The sequence below is a fragment of the Grampus griseus genome, assembly GCF_964374135.1.
Source record: "Grampus griseus genome assembly, chromosome: 6".
NCBI lineage: Eukaryota > Metazoa > Chordata > Mammalia > Artiodactyla > Delphinidae > Grampus > Grampus griseus.
The window spans coordinates 48,815,809-48,831,589 of record NC_139000.1 but is presented as its reverse complement, the minus strand read 5'-3'; the positions used below and the strand labels follow the sequence as shown (position 1 = coordinate 48,831,589).

The window sequence follows — 15,781 nt, the reverse complement described above, 5'->3', positions numbered from 1 at the left end:
TACATTTCAAATCAGTAGAGTAATGGATGAAGTGTGATATATTCATACAAAAACTCTACAGCAGTTAAAAGGGAGCCAGATTTATATCTGTCAACATGGATATATCACAGGAATATATTTTTTAAATAAAAAAGCCATTGCATAACTATTCTTACCACATTTTTATGTTAATACATTTACATATGTATGCATGTACTACATTGTGTGTTTATATAATACATTTTCAAAATGCACTCACACTCAAAATATTATTACATATTTTCTGTAGATAAAATGCACGTAAATATTGAAATGGCCTTAAAAGGCATTACATTACACACTGAACAAGTGTATAAGAGTAGTTAACTCTGAGGGATAAGGAATACAGCAACATGATTGAAGAAAAAAATGTCAAGTGTATACTAATTTTATCTGTATTGTTCTAATTTTTAAGAGAAGAATGTGTTCAAATGTTTCATATGTAATTTTTTTAAATAGATTAAAAAAAGATAATGAAATCATGCCAAATTGTTCAGGGTTAATTTCTTTTTTTCTTCCAGTTTTATTGAGATATAATTGCCATACAGCACTGTATAAGTTTAAGGTGTATAGCATAATGATCTGACTTACATACATAATGAAATGATGACCACAGAAAGTGTAGTGAACACCCATCATCTCATATAAATACAAAATATAAAAGAAAGAAAAAAAATTTTTTTCCTTGTGATGAGAACTCGACTCACTCTTAAAAACTTTCATATATAACACACGGCAGTGTTAATTATATTTATCATGTTGTACATTACATCCCTACTACTTATTTATCTTATAACCAGAAGTTTGTATCTTTTGATCACCTTCATCCAATTCCCCCTCTCCCCACTCCCTGCCTCTGGTAACCACAAATTTGAATTTTTTTCTCTATGAGTTTATTGTTTTTGAAATATAATTGAACTTAAAACTAACAAGTTATGGGAGAGTTCAGCACCCCAGCTTGTGGACATATTGGGATGAAATGTCACTCTCGGTTCCTGATACCAAAGGACTCACTTATTTTATAATTTATGAAGCTGATTTCAGCAGATTTAGCACCATGCTGACAATTACCAACTTTCTTTCCTTTAGGAAGTAACAGGGTGTTAGGGGAAATGTTTGCTCTCCCCCCAGAGGCTCCCAACCCAGCCTGCGCAAGGAGGACCATCAACTTGAAGTTGAGCGTAAATTCCTTCTGGAGTGGTTTAATATTGTTTTCCCAATTTATATCCTCCAAAGAAATGAAGGCCCGTTTAGCTCTAGGCTTTCTATCATGACACATCACAAAGAACACCTGAAACCTAATATTAATTCCTAATTACTTTTTTAATCTTTCAGTTGGTTTTTGTATCCAATAAATGGAAATTTGAGAAAGAGACAAATCTGTTGAGACATTGATCCAGAATATAAAAATGAGTTATGAAAGAGTGCTTAGAGCAGCAGCTGGTATATGGTAAATGCTGTTAGTATTAGCAATTACTACTAATATGATAGCTATTATTACAACCAATTCTAATACTAATATTGCTACACCAAGAAGAAGCAGATATTTTGATTGTTTGCAACTTTTGTATGATGTTAGAAACAAATTTTTAAAAATTAAGAACTGTAGATATAAGGTATTCTTACCGCTAGCAGAACTTGTTTTATGGGGTTTCAGTTCCCTGTGGGAAGGGTGTTCATTCTCTTCAGAAACCCTCATCCCTGCCTAGATCTTCCCCATCAGTTCCTTAACTAGGTTGATGAGAAAGTGTGTATATATGTGTGTGCGTATGTGCTGGGAGCGGGGAGAGGGGGGAGGGTTGTTCCTGGGAGCCAAGGACTTAGGTTTTAGCATCTGATTTCTTCCCTCCCTTTCAAGCCAGGATGGTTCACTTTTCTACTTTATGAATTTACCAAAAGCAAAAGAAATATTCCCTCTCACTTGGTATATAAACCAGAGGAGAGTATTCCTGTTAACCTGTGAGGGTTCTTGTTAGAACTGGAAGAGAAAACTGTCTCAGTCAGAGATGGCCTCAGCAGTGTCCCATTCCAGGCATTGTGCCCCCACCTTCTTGCTATTGCGGCATCATTATCCAAAGCTTGGAGTGAAGCCAAGAAAGAGAACATAGAATATGATATTCTACTGGTGAGGTGAAATATATTTATAATCCTTGACCCTACCCCTGTCTGCCAGGTTTTTGTTTGTGTCAGTTTTAAAGTTTCTGCAGAATTGGAAGGCCATCACTTAAAATGGCCCCTGGTCACTTATTCCTCGGTCAATAAAAAGTTAAATACAGTTGCCTTGCCACATCTATTACCTAGCAAGGATGGCACGATGAATTGAGCTGACGACTGGACTTTAAATCATGGATGTGTAGGATTAACCGTTTTGGCTCACTCATTCATTCATTAGCATCAGATTCTGGTTAATTGATATTCTATTTCCAAAGACCTCCTTCTGCCTCTTTAACACAACCCCTTTCAAGACAGTTTTCACCAGTGGAATTAAAGAAACCAGACGTGGCTGGTTAATAAATAAATGTGTATACCTTTGTGGGTGTATGAAATTGTTAATATTAGGAAGCACTGAGCTAGTATAACCTGCCAGTGTCTCTCTGGTTCATGCTAACTTCCAGTCATAGAGTCCAACAAAAGAGGATTATTTAAATCTGTTTGATGGAATACTATATACTACCCTATACTATATAGTTACCTAAAACTGTGTTACAGAAAAATATTTAATGGCATAGAAAGATAATAAGTGAGAAAAAGGGGGTTAAATAACAGTATATATAATTTGTGCAGTATAATCCTTTTTTTTTTTTTTTAACAAAAGGGCCATAACATACATATACAAGGAAAAAAGATATCAAAACATACACCAAAATCTTAACAATGATTAGTCTGGGTAAAGGAATTATGAGTAATTTTCCCCTTTGTGTATGTTTTTCTCTGTGTTCCCCAAATTTCGGCATTTAACACAAATTGTGTTTGCGAAACCCAGTAACATTTTCCTTTTCAAAGGATGATGGTAGAGTATGACTGGCTGACTGTCTAGACAAGAACTCATAGTGTGTGTGCATTCATGGGGTCATCACAAGTTCAGGGGCTCTTTCCCAACTTTCAAGTTTATGAGCACAATTTGAGTAGTTCACTAAAGAACTAATGATGATATAAAATGATTAGATATGTTCCTTGCTCTCAACTCTCATTACACCTACATTATTTTTCCATTAGGATAGGTTTCCCTAAATGTAATCATTTCTTCAAAGAATTTGACTCTTCTAAGGCTCTTGAAGCAGGGTACCAAGTCACTTTTCAAAAAATTTGTACTAGTAATGTAGCAAATGACAGGATAGTGCCCTCCTAAACACTATTTTTTAAATTATTTCCTGCCTTTTGAACAGTTATAAAGGTATTCTACTTTATTTTAATTTGTATTAAAATTTTCTAATAACAAGTTCACTTTTTTTAAAAAAACTTATTCTACTTTTCTTTGGTTACAACTTTTAGAGAGCACAGATTTCAGTTGTGTGAGAGGAAGAAGCAGGAGCCTGGGAAAGGAGCATTTGTCCAGGAGTCAGGAATCAGGGTTCTACTGCAATAGCTTCCTCAATGGCCTCCCCACTCCCATGCTTGACCCTGTCGAATCAGCAGAGTGCTCACTTAAAAACTTTAATCAGATCACGTCTCTCTCCTGCTTAAAACCATCCAATGGCTTCCCATTGCTTTTAAAATAAAATGCATGATGGGCAAGGCTCCCCTAAGCAACCTTGCTCACTTCACTGCAACCACGCTGCCTTCCCTTCGTTCCTCATTCCACTGTTTCCCACCTCAGAGTCTCTGTCCTTGCCTGGAATGCTCCTTTCTCATTTCCACACCTGGCTCGTGTTCCTTCAGGGTTTAGCTTAAATATCACTTCCTCTGACAGGCCTTTCCTGACTCTCCATCACATTCATTCTGTTTTTTCTTCCTGGGACCTATCACCGCCTGAAATTATCCTGATCATATGTAGGTTATCTTGTTTTGTTCCTGTCTCACACACCAGAACGTAAGCTCTGAGACATGCAGCATTGACTGGATCCCTTAGTACCACAGCCCAGCCTCTCGTAGATTAGACATTATTAGTTGAGTGAGCGAAGACCTATGTAGACCTCAGGGAACCTCATCTTTAGTAAGGGAGTTAACTAGATAAATGTGAGTAGGTTTAAGTGGAAGCACCCGCTCAATGACGCCAGCGGGGATTTCTAGAAACCTCAGGCGAGGAAGTCTTAATAGAGAATTAGGGAGCGAGGGGGTGGAGAGTCAATGAGGAGAACCTTTGCGGTGTAGTCGTTCCATCTGTTGGAGAGCGCAGGAGACCCTAGCGCGATGTTTTAGGGGAGAAGCAAGCATAGAGCCATTTGAAAAAGTCTTTTTTTTCTTTTGTGGTTTTTTTTTTTTTTGGACACGGAGACCTGATTGAAAGCAAAGTAAGAAGACTCGCCGGACTCCAAACCGGCGAGTCCCGGCGCACTCGGGACCCCGGCCCACCCAGGTACCACCGCAAACGCCGCCCTCCGTCCCCTCCCGGATCTGTTTCCTCGAAGCGCTGAAAAGTCTTTCAAAATACTAAATGCAACTGACATCTTTTTCTGAGTTAAAAACAAACAAAACCTCTGAAAATACAGAGCAGAAAATCCCGTATCCGCTTTCCGCGAGTTCCCAAACCCCGCCGCTCTATTCTCGCCGGCTCAGGTTAGGCCCTGCACAGGGCGGTGGGAGGGGCGGAGTATGCCCGCTGACGCTACGGGCCTGGACTGCGCAGGCGCGGGGCGGGCTCGCGAGGGAGTCGCGCGCCGCTCACTTCGCGCGGGAGTGGGGCGCTGGAGCGTCGGAGCTGCGGGTCTGTGGGAACGGAAGCCACGGCCAGGAAGAGAGGCAGCCAGGATGGCGACTCCGAGCAGGAAAACGTCCATCCCAAGTCCCCTGGCCCCCAAGAGAGCTTTCCCGAGAGATCCCTCGTCGGAAGTCCCGAACAAGAAAAAGAGTTCGGCCCCACCGGCGGCGCTGCCGCCACTGCCGCTGCAGTCGTCCGGGCCTTTCGTTGAAGGCTCTATCGTCCGCATCGCTATGGAGAACTTCCTGTGAGTGGCCGGAGGCCGTGCCGCGGCGGGGGAGGCGAGCGGGCCCGCACACTGGGGGCGCGGGCTGAGTGCGTGCGGGGCCGGGTGGGTGGATGTGTGCCTGGCTTGTGCGTCTGACAGTACATTCTTGCCGGGATTGCCGTGAGGATATTTACTTGTGGGCCGTGGAGATCGACGTGTGTGTTGATGCGGTAGTCGTGTGTGTAGTGTGTTACGGTTTTTAAATTCTTAATGCCAACGTTGCTTGAAGGCGTCATATGGCGGGCCTTGGAAGTAGTAGGAATTAGATCTCCGCCCGCTGGGAGTAACGGCCTAGAAAGGTAGGACATAATCTGTAATTCACAAAACTATGCGTTCTGGGAACTTAGAGGCTGCAACAGTTAAATCAGAGTGGCAATGATGCTGCGGCAGATACGTGAGGACTAGGCAGTTGCCAGGTGTACAAAGATGGTGAAGGTTGTTCTGGATGGAGGTTGAAATGTACAGGAACACTGAGCCTTACTTTCAGTTGTTGCGCCTCCCAACAGACCCTTGACTCCTTTAAATCTGGCTTTCTTCCCTGGTTCCTTTCTTACCCTTCAGACAACTAACCATAATACTCACTTTAGAATTGAGTAAGCATGTTCTAACACAAATACCGTGTATCCGTTTAGCACCTTGGAGTTCGTTTGATCAAGGCCTTTTTTTTTTCTTTTTTTTTAAGCTTTCACAGAGCGCTGTAGGGAAAACAGAATTGCAGTAACAATAGGAACATTTTTTTTCCCAAGCATCTATCATGTGCCAGGTATAGAAGTAGGTGCTTTATTTACACAGTGCCCTCATTCATTCCTCATAACAACTCTTTATATCACCTCCATTGATAAGCTTAGAGAGGTTAATTTGCCGACGTTTACACAGCTAATAAGTAGGTGAATTGCTGTTTGAATCCAAATCAGGAAAGATAAATATAATTAAATGAAGTACCTACCATAATAATGTATATGCGTCATGATGCCGTGCGGGCACAAAGGATGAAATGATTAATTTCGTCCACAGTTGTGAGAAGGGCTTTGTACTGAGGGTTATGAAAGTCTTAAGGGAAGAGCAAGGAACTGCCTGAAACAGTTTGCTATATTGGGGAGATTTCCAATATTTTAGTATGGCTAGAACATAGGATGTGAGCTAGTATGTGGACAGAGTAGATACTGAAGATGTAGACAGATGTTGAGGGTCTGTGTTTCCTTTGCTGAGGAATTCCAACTTTATCCTGTAGGCAGCCAGGATGCATTTTAAGCAGGGCATGACATATGATTTATATTACTTTGGAAGCAGTGTGAAGGATGATTTAGAAAGGGTGCAAGATTGTAGGCAAGAAGGCTTTTACAATATGAAGGCAGAGATGATTAGGGTTTGAACCTAGCAGTGGGAAGTAGGATCAGAAATAAGAGATTTGACAGGATTTGGCTGCAGATTAATTGTGAGGCATGAGAGTAAGGGAGGAATGGAGCATTTTTCTCAAGTCTCTGCCTTGGCAAGTTGGTCATATATAGTGCTATGCAGAAGGAGCAATTGGGGAGGATAATAATAAATGCCTTTTGGATCCTGTGAATTGAAGTTTCCTGTGGGGCATCTTAAAGATCTTTTATAGTCAGTAGTTTTAAGGGTTTGGAGCTTACAGGAAAATGTGAGAGGTGAGAGACTTGAGAATCATGCATATAGGTGATTGTTGAAATTGCAGAAATGGTTGAGATTGCCCAAAAGGGAATATAAATAGGAATAGAAGGCTGAGTACGGTGTCCTGGAGGAATGACAACATTTAAAGGCGAGCAGAAGAACTCACAGACTAAGAAAGAACTGTTCAGGAAAGTAAGAGGAGAACCGTGGGAGAGTATTATCAAAGAAGCCAAGGAAAAAGAGCGCTTCAAAAATATCATCTGCTACATTGAAGTCAGATAACAGGACAGAAAAGAACCTGCTGCATTTAGCAGTTAGGAAATCTTTGACACTTTGAAGTAGTGGAAGCAGAAAACTTTGCAGTCATTGAAGAATGAATGAGTGTGAGGAAGTAAAGCTTGGATGTGAAGAGGAGAAAGAAAAGGTAGCTGGAAAGTGCAGAGCTAGGGGAGGTTTTGTTTATTTTTACAATGAGAGGACTTTGAGTTTTAGGAATGAAGTAGGAAGAGTAGGCTTAGAGAACCGAAATGGCCTGGAAGAGGGTAGTCAAAGGAAGGATTCCTGGTAGTTAACCAAGTCGAATGGGATCGAGAATGGGGGGAGAGATTTCTAGGCAGAAGGAATAGCATGTGCAAAGACTTGGAGAAAGAAGGAAGCATAAGATAGTCAAGAAACTGAAAAATTCATTATAGTTAGAATATAGAGGTCTTATTAGAGAATAGGGGAAGGAGATAGAAAGTAGAAAACAATGAGCTAGAGCTAAGTTATGAAGGGTCCTATTTTTTCTTTTTCTTTTTTTAAAAAAACTTTATGTATGTATGTATGTATGTATGAACGTATGGCTGGGCTTGGTCTTCGTTGCTGCGCGCGGGCTTTCTTTAGTTGTGGCGAGTGGGGGCTACTCTTCGTTGCAGTGCACGTGCTTCTCATTGTGGTGGCTTGTCTTTGTTATGGAGCACGGGCTCTAGGCGTGTGGGCTTCAGTAGTTGTGGCACATGGGCTCAGTACTTGTGGCTCGCGGGCTCTAGAGCACAGGCTCAGTACTTGTGGCGCACGGGCTTTGTTGCTCTACGGCATGTGAGATCTTCCCGGACCAGGGCTCAAACCCATGTCCCCTGCATTGGCAGGTGGAATCTTAACCACTGCGCCACCAGGGAAGTCCTTCTTTTTCTTTAAAACAAGTTATTTCAGATTTGCTTGTCTACCAACATGATTTGGTGATTGATTGGATGATGGGCGGGTGGGTAGTGTGGATAGAGGTGAAGGAGATGGTAAGAATCAAAGATGATGCAAAACTAATGCCTAGGTTTCTGACTTGGGCAGTGAGATGAATGATGATATCCTTCACTAAGAGACTATAAGAGTGGTTTTAGATGGAAAAGATGGTGGGTTTAATTTTGAATGTGTTAAGTTTGAGGTGACTCTATCCAAATAGAGTTCTTGAGGTGGGAATTCCATCTATATAGGTCATCTGGACTGACTTTCAGCATATAGATGCTACCTGAGGCCATGGAGAATACATGAAGTACTAGGCAAAGTATGTAGACTGAGAAGAGGGTGGGCCTCTGACATTAGCTCTTTCAGGGCGAGCTCAGAGCAAAGGGAACTCACAAAAAGGGAATTCCCAGTAAACATATTTTAGAGTCAGAAAGGTTTTTTAAAATGCAGAGGCTTGGGCTTCCCTGGTGGCGCAGTGGTTGAGAGTCCGCCTGCCGATGCAGGGGACATGGGTTTGTGCCCCGGTCCGGGAAGATCCCACATGCTGCGGAGCGGCTGGGCCCGTGAGCCATGGCCGCTGAGCCTGCGCATCCGGAGCCTGTGCTCTGCAACAGGAGAGACCGCAACAATGAGAGGCCCGTGTACCGCAAAAAAAAAAAAAAAAAAAAAAATGCAGAGGCTTTATTTTGTTTTGGGCAGTTTTTCCTGTTTATAATATTTGTGTGTATAGTATAGGCCAGAAATTCTCATGCTTCTTCCTGTTGTATTTATTGTTTGCTTAAATAACAGTTGCATTACTATTTTAGTAAGACAGTCACACAGAGATTTCACATCAGGAAATTCCAGTATTAATAGAATGGGGCTTCATGTGTTGGGTTAAGAAGTTCCATGTCAGATACTTTTCCAGATGTCTGAAATTCCCAAACTAGTTTTATTTTAGCCGTTGTAAAGGATTGCTTTAAGACTCAGCTGTTACTAGAATAAAGCTTCTGAAAAGATAGATAGATAGGTGCTGTACAGAGATGTGGGGTTGGAAACCTGCCAGAAAATACCTCTCTTTACCACCTGTATTTATTTTATTACCACATGGCATTTCAGAATTGTTAATTTGTTTGAGTGTTAAAGTTAAAGTGTGCTTGGTTAAATTATTTAAATACTTAGCAGGTAACAGGCTAAGGTTTTTTTTACTCTTGGGGAATTAGTTGGCAGCTAACTGAAACCCTGTGGGAACAGGACATTATTTATGGGTTCCAATTCAGAATATTCAAAGACAAGGTAGAAGGATATCTGAGTCAGAGTTCACTTCACATTTTGCCATAGCTGTCCCGGAGTACTAATATGGATTAGATGCTACTGTTGCATGTAGAGTGCTGGACAGCATGCTGCCTTCTAGTATGAGGGAGTGTTACAAAAGTGCTTGGTGATGATGCACTCTTGTTTCCTCCCATAGGAATAAAATTTACTTGAATTTGTACTAAAAATAGATCCTTTGGTGAATGTCTGGCAGCATATTAAAGGAATTGGATGTTATTTTTTAAGTAATAATAAAAATTAAACTATTGGCTTGATATATCTTCAGTTTTCTAATTAGAATAGAAATAATTTGGTTGACTATGAGAAGTTGCTAGTAAGCATTTTAATTCAAGAGAAATATAAATGTAAAATCCACAGATTCAGGATGAGCCATGGCTTCACTTACATATAATTTGGTTAAAAATTATCTTATTTGTATAGTAGCTTTGATGTACTCTCTCATGTATTGTAATTATTAAAGAGTAAATAATATGAAACTTTGCTTTATTCAGCAGACTTAATATTTGAAAAAAAGCACATGAAGTCTTATTTTCCCATGAATGTTCTTATTTTAGATACACATTATCATTTTTCATTTCTCCCACTGACAGATTTTTTTCCCTCTAGTTTATTAACAACCTATAAATTAACCTTACATTAAATTTGTAAGGTTAGGTGGTTTTTAAAAGAATTTGAGGAAGCCTGTAGGTAATGATAAGGGTAAAGGAAGAAAAAGTGCTTTGGTAAGAAAATATTCTTCACTTCTTATCTCTGCTTAGTAATATCACCTCTTTATAATTTAGAACATATGATATCTGTGAAGTATCTCCTGGGCCCCACTTGAATATGATTATTGGAGCTAATGGAACAGGGAAGTCCAGCATCGTGTGTGCCATTTGCCTTGGATTAGCAGGCAAACCTGCTTTCATGGGACGGGCAGATAAGGTGAGTTGACATACGTACTTTTTAACAGAATTCAAAGCCATGAATTGCTTTTAGTAACAAATCAATTTCTATATCTCCATTCCTTGAGTATAGCAAATGTGTTGTGCTTGAATATAAATAATGAAGTTGGCAGGGCCACTGTGGGGAGATTTCCATTTCCAGAAGTAGTGTGCACTATATACCTAGAGAATTCTCCAAGTATGTAACACCTGCAACCTTAGAAATAATGTAAAATATATCTTTTTAAATGTATTTCTGGGCTTGTGGAAAGGTGAAGTAAGTTTACAAAGGGCACAAACAAAGTAGTTTGGATCTAAAGATTTCTACAAGCTCTGGGGTTGTTTACCCAGGGGCATTTGCTTTACCTTGCACCCTAAAGCCTGGCTTTGAATTGGTTGCATAGGATTGGGGGTCCTGAAGGTGCAGAAGGGTTAGAAGATAAAACTAGAAGCCAAGCACTGCATGTAGCAGAAGAAAAAAAAAATCACAAAGTGGGACAGTGAGGTTACTTATTTCATTGTTAGCTCTGAATACAGTAGATAAAAAAAAGAAGATCTTCCAAACGAGTCTTATCACATACATTGTAATTTTAGTTTAAAGTGGTCCCAGTTAGTAACATCTCTCTTCAGGCAGAAGCAAATGCAAATCCTCTGAAGGAAAATATCCTCAATCCAGTCCTCAACATAAAGCTCTAAGAAATTCATGAATCCATACCTAAAAAAATCACAAAGCATAGGAGGAAATGAATCACCAAAAATGAGAGCTAACAAAAACAACAGACTATACAATCAGACCTGCAAAGCTTGTAGACACAGAATGTAAACTAGGAATACTTAATTTATTTAAGGAAGTGAAAGAAGATTGCAAGTATAACAAAAGAATAAGTAACAAAAAAGATCAGGTAAATTTGAAAAATTTGATCAGGTAAATTTGAATCAAATAGAACATAAAAAAATAACAGTACATGGGAGGGAAACTTCATGGACAGGTAAAACAACAAAGCAGACATATTTGAGAATTTGTGAACCAAAATACTTGACAGTTTTTCTAAAAATGCAATATAGAGATAAAGTGAGAAAAAAGTGTGAAATAAAGATTGTGACCTGATAGTTAATGGACTAAGGAAGAGGCAATATTCAAGAAAGAATGACTAAGAATTTTCCAGAAATGTTGAAAAACTTGAATCCTCAGATTCAAGATACCTAATGTATCCCAGACAGGGTAAATGAAAGAAATACACAAATAGACACATTGTAGTAAATTCCAGAATACCAAACATAGTAGTAATATTGTCTCAGAATGGAAACAGAGGGGCAAAGAAAAGAACAGTTTGAGATGCTCATAAAGGAACTTTGAAAGTATATAATTTAGGAAGAAGGAAAATGATCCCAGAAGGAAGTCTGAGAGGTAAGAAGAAATGGTGAGCAAAAAAATGGTAAACATGTAGGGAAGTAAACTGTGTAAAATAATACTAATGTCTCATTTGTCAAGTTTTTAAATCAAAGAAGATAGTACTACATGTCCTTCCTGGACAACAGGAAGGAAGTGATCAGAGTTGAAGTATTCTTTGAATTTGTATTGTTGGGAGGAAGTTAAGATAATTGGTTAGCTTCAGAGTTTATTAAGCTAAATATGCATGTTAAAATTTCTAGGGTAAGCCAGTAAAAAAATTGAAATATATAATCTCCAAACAAGAAAGGTTAAAGTAGGAAGAGAGAAGTAGAGAAAAAATAACCACTGCCCAAACAACCCAGGAGTCTCAAGAAAGGAGGAGGAAGAGTAAAGAAAGAGAAATATAGAAAAGGATATTATTAAAAAACATAAAAAAGATAGTGGAAATACATTCACAATAATAAAAAATGCTCTACATTCTTGTTAAATGAGAAAGTCAGAGTACATAAATAAAACAAAGTTCCATTCTGTTTTGTTTACAATAAGCATATCTAAAATAAAGAACTACGGAGAAGTTGAAAGTAAAAGGATGAAAAAATACATACCAGGCAAATATTATACAAAAGAAAGTAGGTGTAGCTGAATTTATACCAGGCAAAATAGAATTTAAAGGAAAAAAGAACTTTTAGAGATAAAGATGGTCGTTAAATATTGAAGAAAGTTTCAGTTCAGCAAGAAGATAATTCAGCTCCCAACTTAAATTCACATTATCTAGTTCCAAAATATATAAGCACAATCACAGAGTTCTTAAAGACAAGTTAACAGCTCCAGAATTATAGTGGAAGAGCTAGTGGTAATCAGTAGATCCAATCAGATAAAAAATTAGTAAGAGTATAGAAGGTATGAACAACAGTTAGATTGAACTAATGGACATGTTGTAAACACTGCACTCAACAATTGGTAGAGCATACATTCTTTTTAAGCAGAAATGGAATATTTCTTAAAATTAACCATAAACTGAGCCATAAAGCAATATCAAAAAATATCAAAGAATTGCTACCACATAACTATGTTCTCTGACCACAGTGCTATTAAGATAGAAATAATAAAGAAGATAAGTAAAATTTTCCCATTTGTTTAGAATGAAACATGTACTTCTATATTATCCACAGGTCAAAGAAGAAATTTTAATAGAAACTGAAAAGTAAGAGCAGAAATTAATAAAATAATAAACAATGATTCAGTAGGAACCACAAAACTAAAAATTGCTTTTCAAAAATACTATTTAAATCAGTAACTTCTGGGGGCAGGGAGAGAAAGGAAGAAAAAAATATAAGGAATGGCAAAAAGTAATAGTTAAGATATGTTAAATTGTGATCCAGAAAATCCCCAAATTTAAGTGGTTTAAATATACAAAAGATTAATTCTTGCTGCTTATCCAGTGTAGGCCCTTTGTGGTCACTTAGGTACTTTAGCCTTATAGAATCTTCATTTCAGTATATACAGTTTACCCTTGAAGAATGCAGGTTTGAACTGCACAGGTCCACTTATATGTGAATATTTTTCAATAGTAAATATATATGTTGCGCTCATATTTCATTGGACAAAGCATGTCGTGAAGCCATAACTTGGATCAGAGAGAAAGAGCAAGTGCAGTCGTTTGCTTGAAAGGAGAATCAGAATATTCACGAACTGCCCTGATGACTACCATGAGGGTGTTACAAGAATGCAGCAGAGGTTTGAAAGATTATATAAGAATATTATGAGAATCATTATGCCACTCAAGTTTAAATTTTTAAAAAGTTGTAACTATAAATGTTTCTACAACTACTTAAATTATCAAAACTGACTAAGTAGAAAAGATAAATTAGCTGGTAAATTTTTTCTCATAGAGAAAGACAAAGACAATTGTGGATTAGTCCTAATAGCAGTAGATTTCTATTTTACACAGAGAATGTGACCCTAGGTACCCAAATCAATCAAGGATAGAATGAAAAAATTACAAGCTTGTCTCACTCATGAATCTAGAAGCAAAAATCACACACAAAAAAGAAACTGTAGCATTTTGAATTTAATAGTACATAACACATCATGACCAAATTGAATTTATTCAAGGAGTGAGAGATGTATTATGTTAATTTTTTCCTAAGAATCAACCACATTTTAAAGGAGAAGAACTCTATGGTCATCTTAATAGATAGAGAAAAAGCATTCAGTTAAATTCCACAGTAGTGTATGATTAAAAGCTCTTAGCAAACTAGGAATAGAAGGGACCTTTATTAATTTCACAAAAGATATCTATGAAAATGTACAGCAAGTTCAGGAGCAAGTCAAGGTTGCCTACTACCATTACTATTGAACATTGTACTGGCAGTTCTAGGTAGAACAGAAAAGATACATGTTGGAAAGAAAGAAAACTGTCATTCACAGATTATGTGAGTGTCTGCATAAAAACCACAAAGAAACTCCAGATAAGCCTCCTGATGGATCAATATGCAAATTTATCAGGATTACTAGATATAAGATTGTATAACCCAGACACTGACTCTGTAGGCACCTTGATCTTGGACTTCCTAACCTTCAGATTTGTGAGAAATAAATGTTAAAGCCACCCAGCCTGTGGTATTTTTTTTATAGAAGCCCAGACTAAGGCAAGGACCTTTTTACATTCTTTAACTTACTGAGGACTCCAAAACCTTTTGTTTCTGTGAGTTATATCTATTGATTAGAATTAATAATAAACTTAGGGTTTCCCTGGTGGCGCAGTGGTTGAGAGTCCGCCTGCCGATGCAGGGGACACAGGTTCGTGCCCCGGTCTGGGAAGATCCCACATGCCGTGGAGCGGCTGGGCCCGTGAGCCATGGCCACTGAGCCTGTGCGTCCGGAGCCTGTGCTCCGCAACGGGAGAGGCCACGGCAGTGAGAGGCCCGTGTACCGCAAGAACGAAAACAAAAACAATAATAAACTTAAAAATAATTATCAGATTAGAAATAAAAACTGAGACCCTGCCAAAAAAAGTTGTATAACAAAAATCAATTGCATTTCTATATACTAACAAAGACCAGAAAATGCAATTAAAAATGGACATTACAGCCACAAAAGTACAAGTTTCATAGCAGTAAATTAATAAAAGACATGTAAAACCTATATGCAGAAATTACAATTTTTATTTAAAAACATTGAAGTTTAGAGAGATGCACTGTATTAATGGACAAGAAGATCTAATATAAAAATGTCATTCCAGTCAAAATCCCTATATTGTCTATATAAATTACAAGCTGACTCTAAATTTTAGGTGGAAGAATAAAGGGCCAGAAATAGCTAAGATACTTCTAAAGAAATAGGACAAAATGGAAAAACTTGCCTATCAGATATCAAGACAATACAAAATTATAGTAAATTAAGACATTGTGGTATTGGTGTAGGATAGACTAGTGTGATGTGACAGAATAAAGAGCCCAGATACAAAGCCATGATTAGTAAAAACTTGATTTATGACAGAACTGACACTGTGGATGAGTGGGGAAGAGATGAATAAATACTACTGAGACAGTTGCTTATTGGTATAGGAAAAAATGAAATTGAGTCCTTTCTTCACACTACAACAAAAATCAGTTCCAGGTATATTAAAGATCTAAATGTGATTGAACAGAAAGTTTCTGGAAAAGATTGGTAGTCGAAGAAAATATCCTTGTGACTTCAGATTAAAGAAGAATTTCTTAAATAAAAATATAGACTGCAAAGGAAAGGTTGATAAATTCAACTACAGTAAAATTAAGGAACTTTTGTTCATCAAAAGACACCTTGTAGAGAAAAGACTAGTTACAAATGAGAGAAGGTATATATATAGCACATATAACAAGATTGGTATCCAGACTACATAATCAAAATAATGGCAACTGAGAAGATAAATGAGCAAAAGATATGCTCAGATGTCTCACAGAAGAGGCACCCCAAACAGCCAGTAAATACATGAAAATATGCTCAGCTTCATTAATTATCAGAGAAACGAATTAACCCTGGCATGGTGCATCCATTAGACCCACAAAAATTCTTGTGGTGCCATGTGGCTTATAAGGATATAAAGCAGTGGGAACTCTGATACATTCTTGGCGGGAATATGAATTTGTACAACCCCCTTGGAAAATATGGCATTA

At 38.1% G+C, this 15,781-nt stretch overlaps 1 protein-coding gene across 1 annotated transcript in view; it reads left to right on the top strand.

The window, feature by feature from the left end:
* Positions 1–4,862: 4,862 nt before the first annotated feature.
* Positions 4,863–15,781, top strand: part of SMC5 (structural maintenance of chromosomes 5) — a 105,312-nt gene continuing 94,393 nt past the window's right edge. Inside the window, exons 1-2 of the mRNA XM_082657095.1 lie at positions 4,863–5,123; positions 10,091–10,232. Of these exons, the coding sequence (XP_082513221.1) occupies positions 4,927–5,123; positions 10,091–10,232 (339 nt within the window). The 5' untranslated portion in view covers positions 4,863–4,926. The remainder of the gene's footprint in view (positions 5,124–10,090; positions 10,233–15,781) is intronic.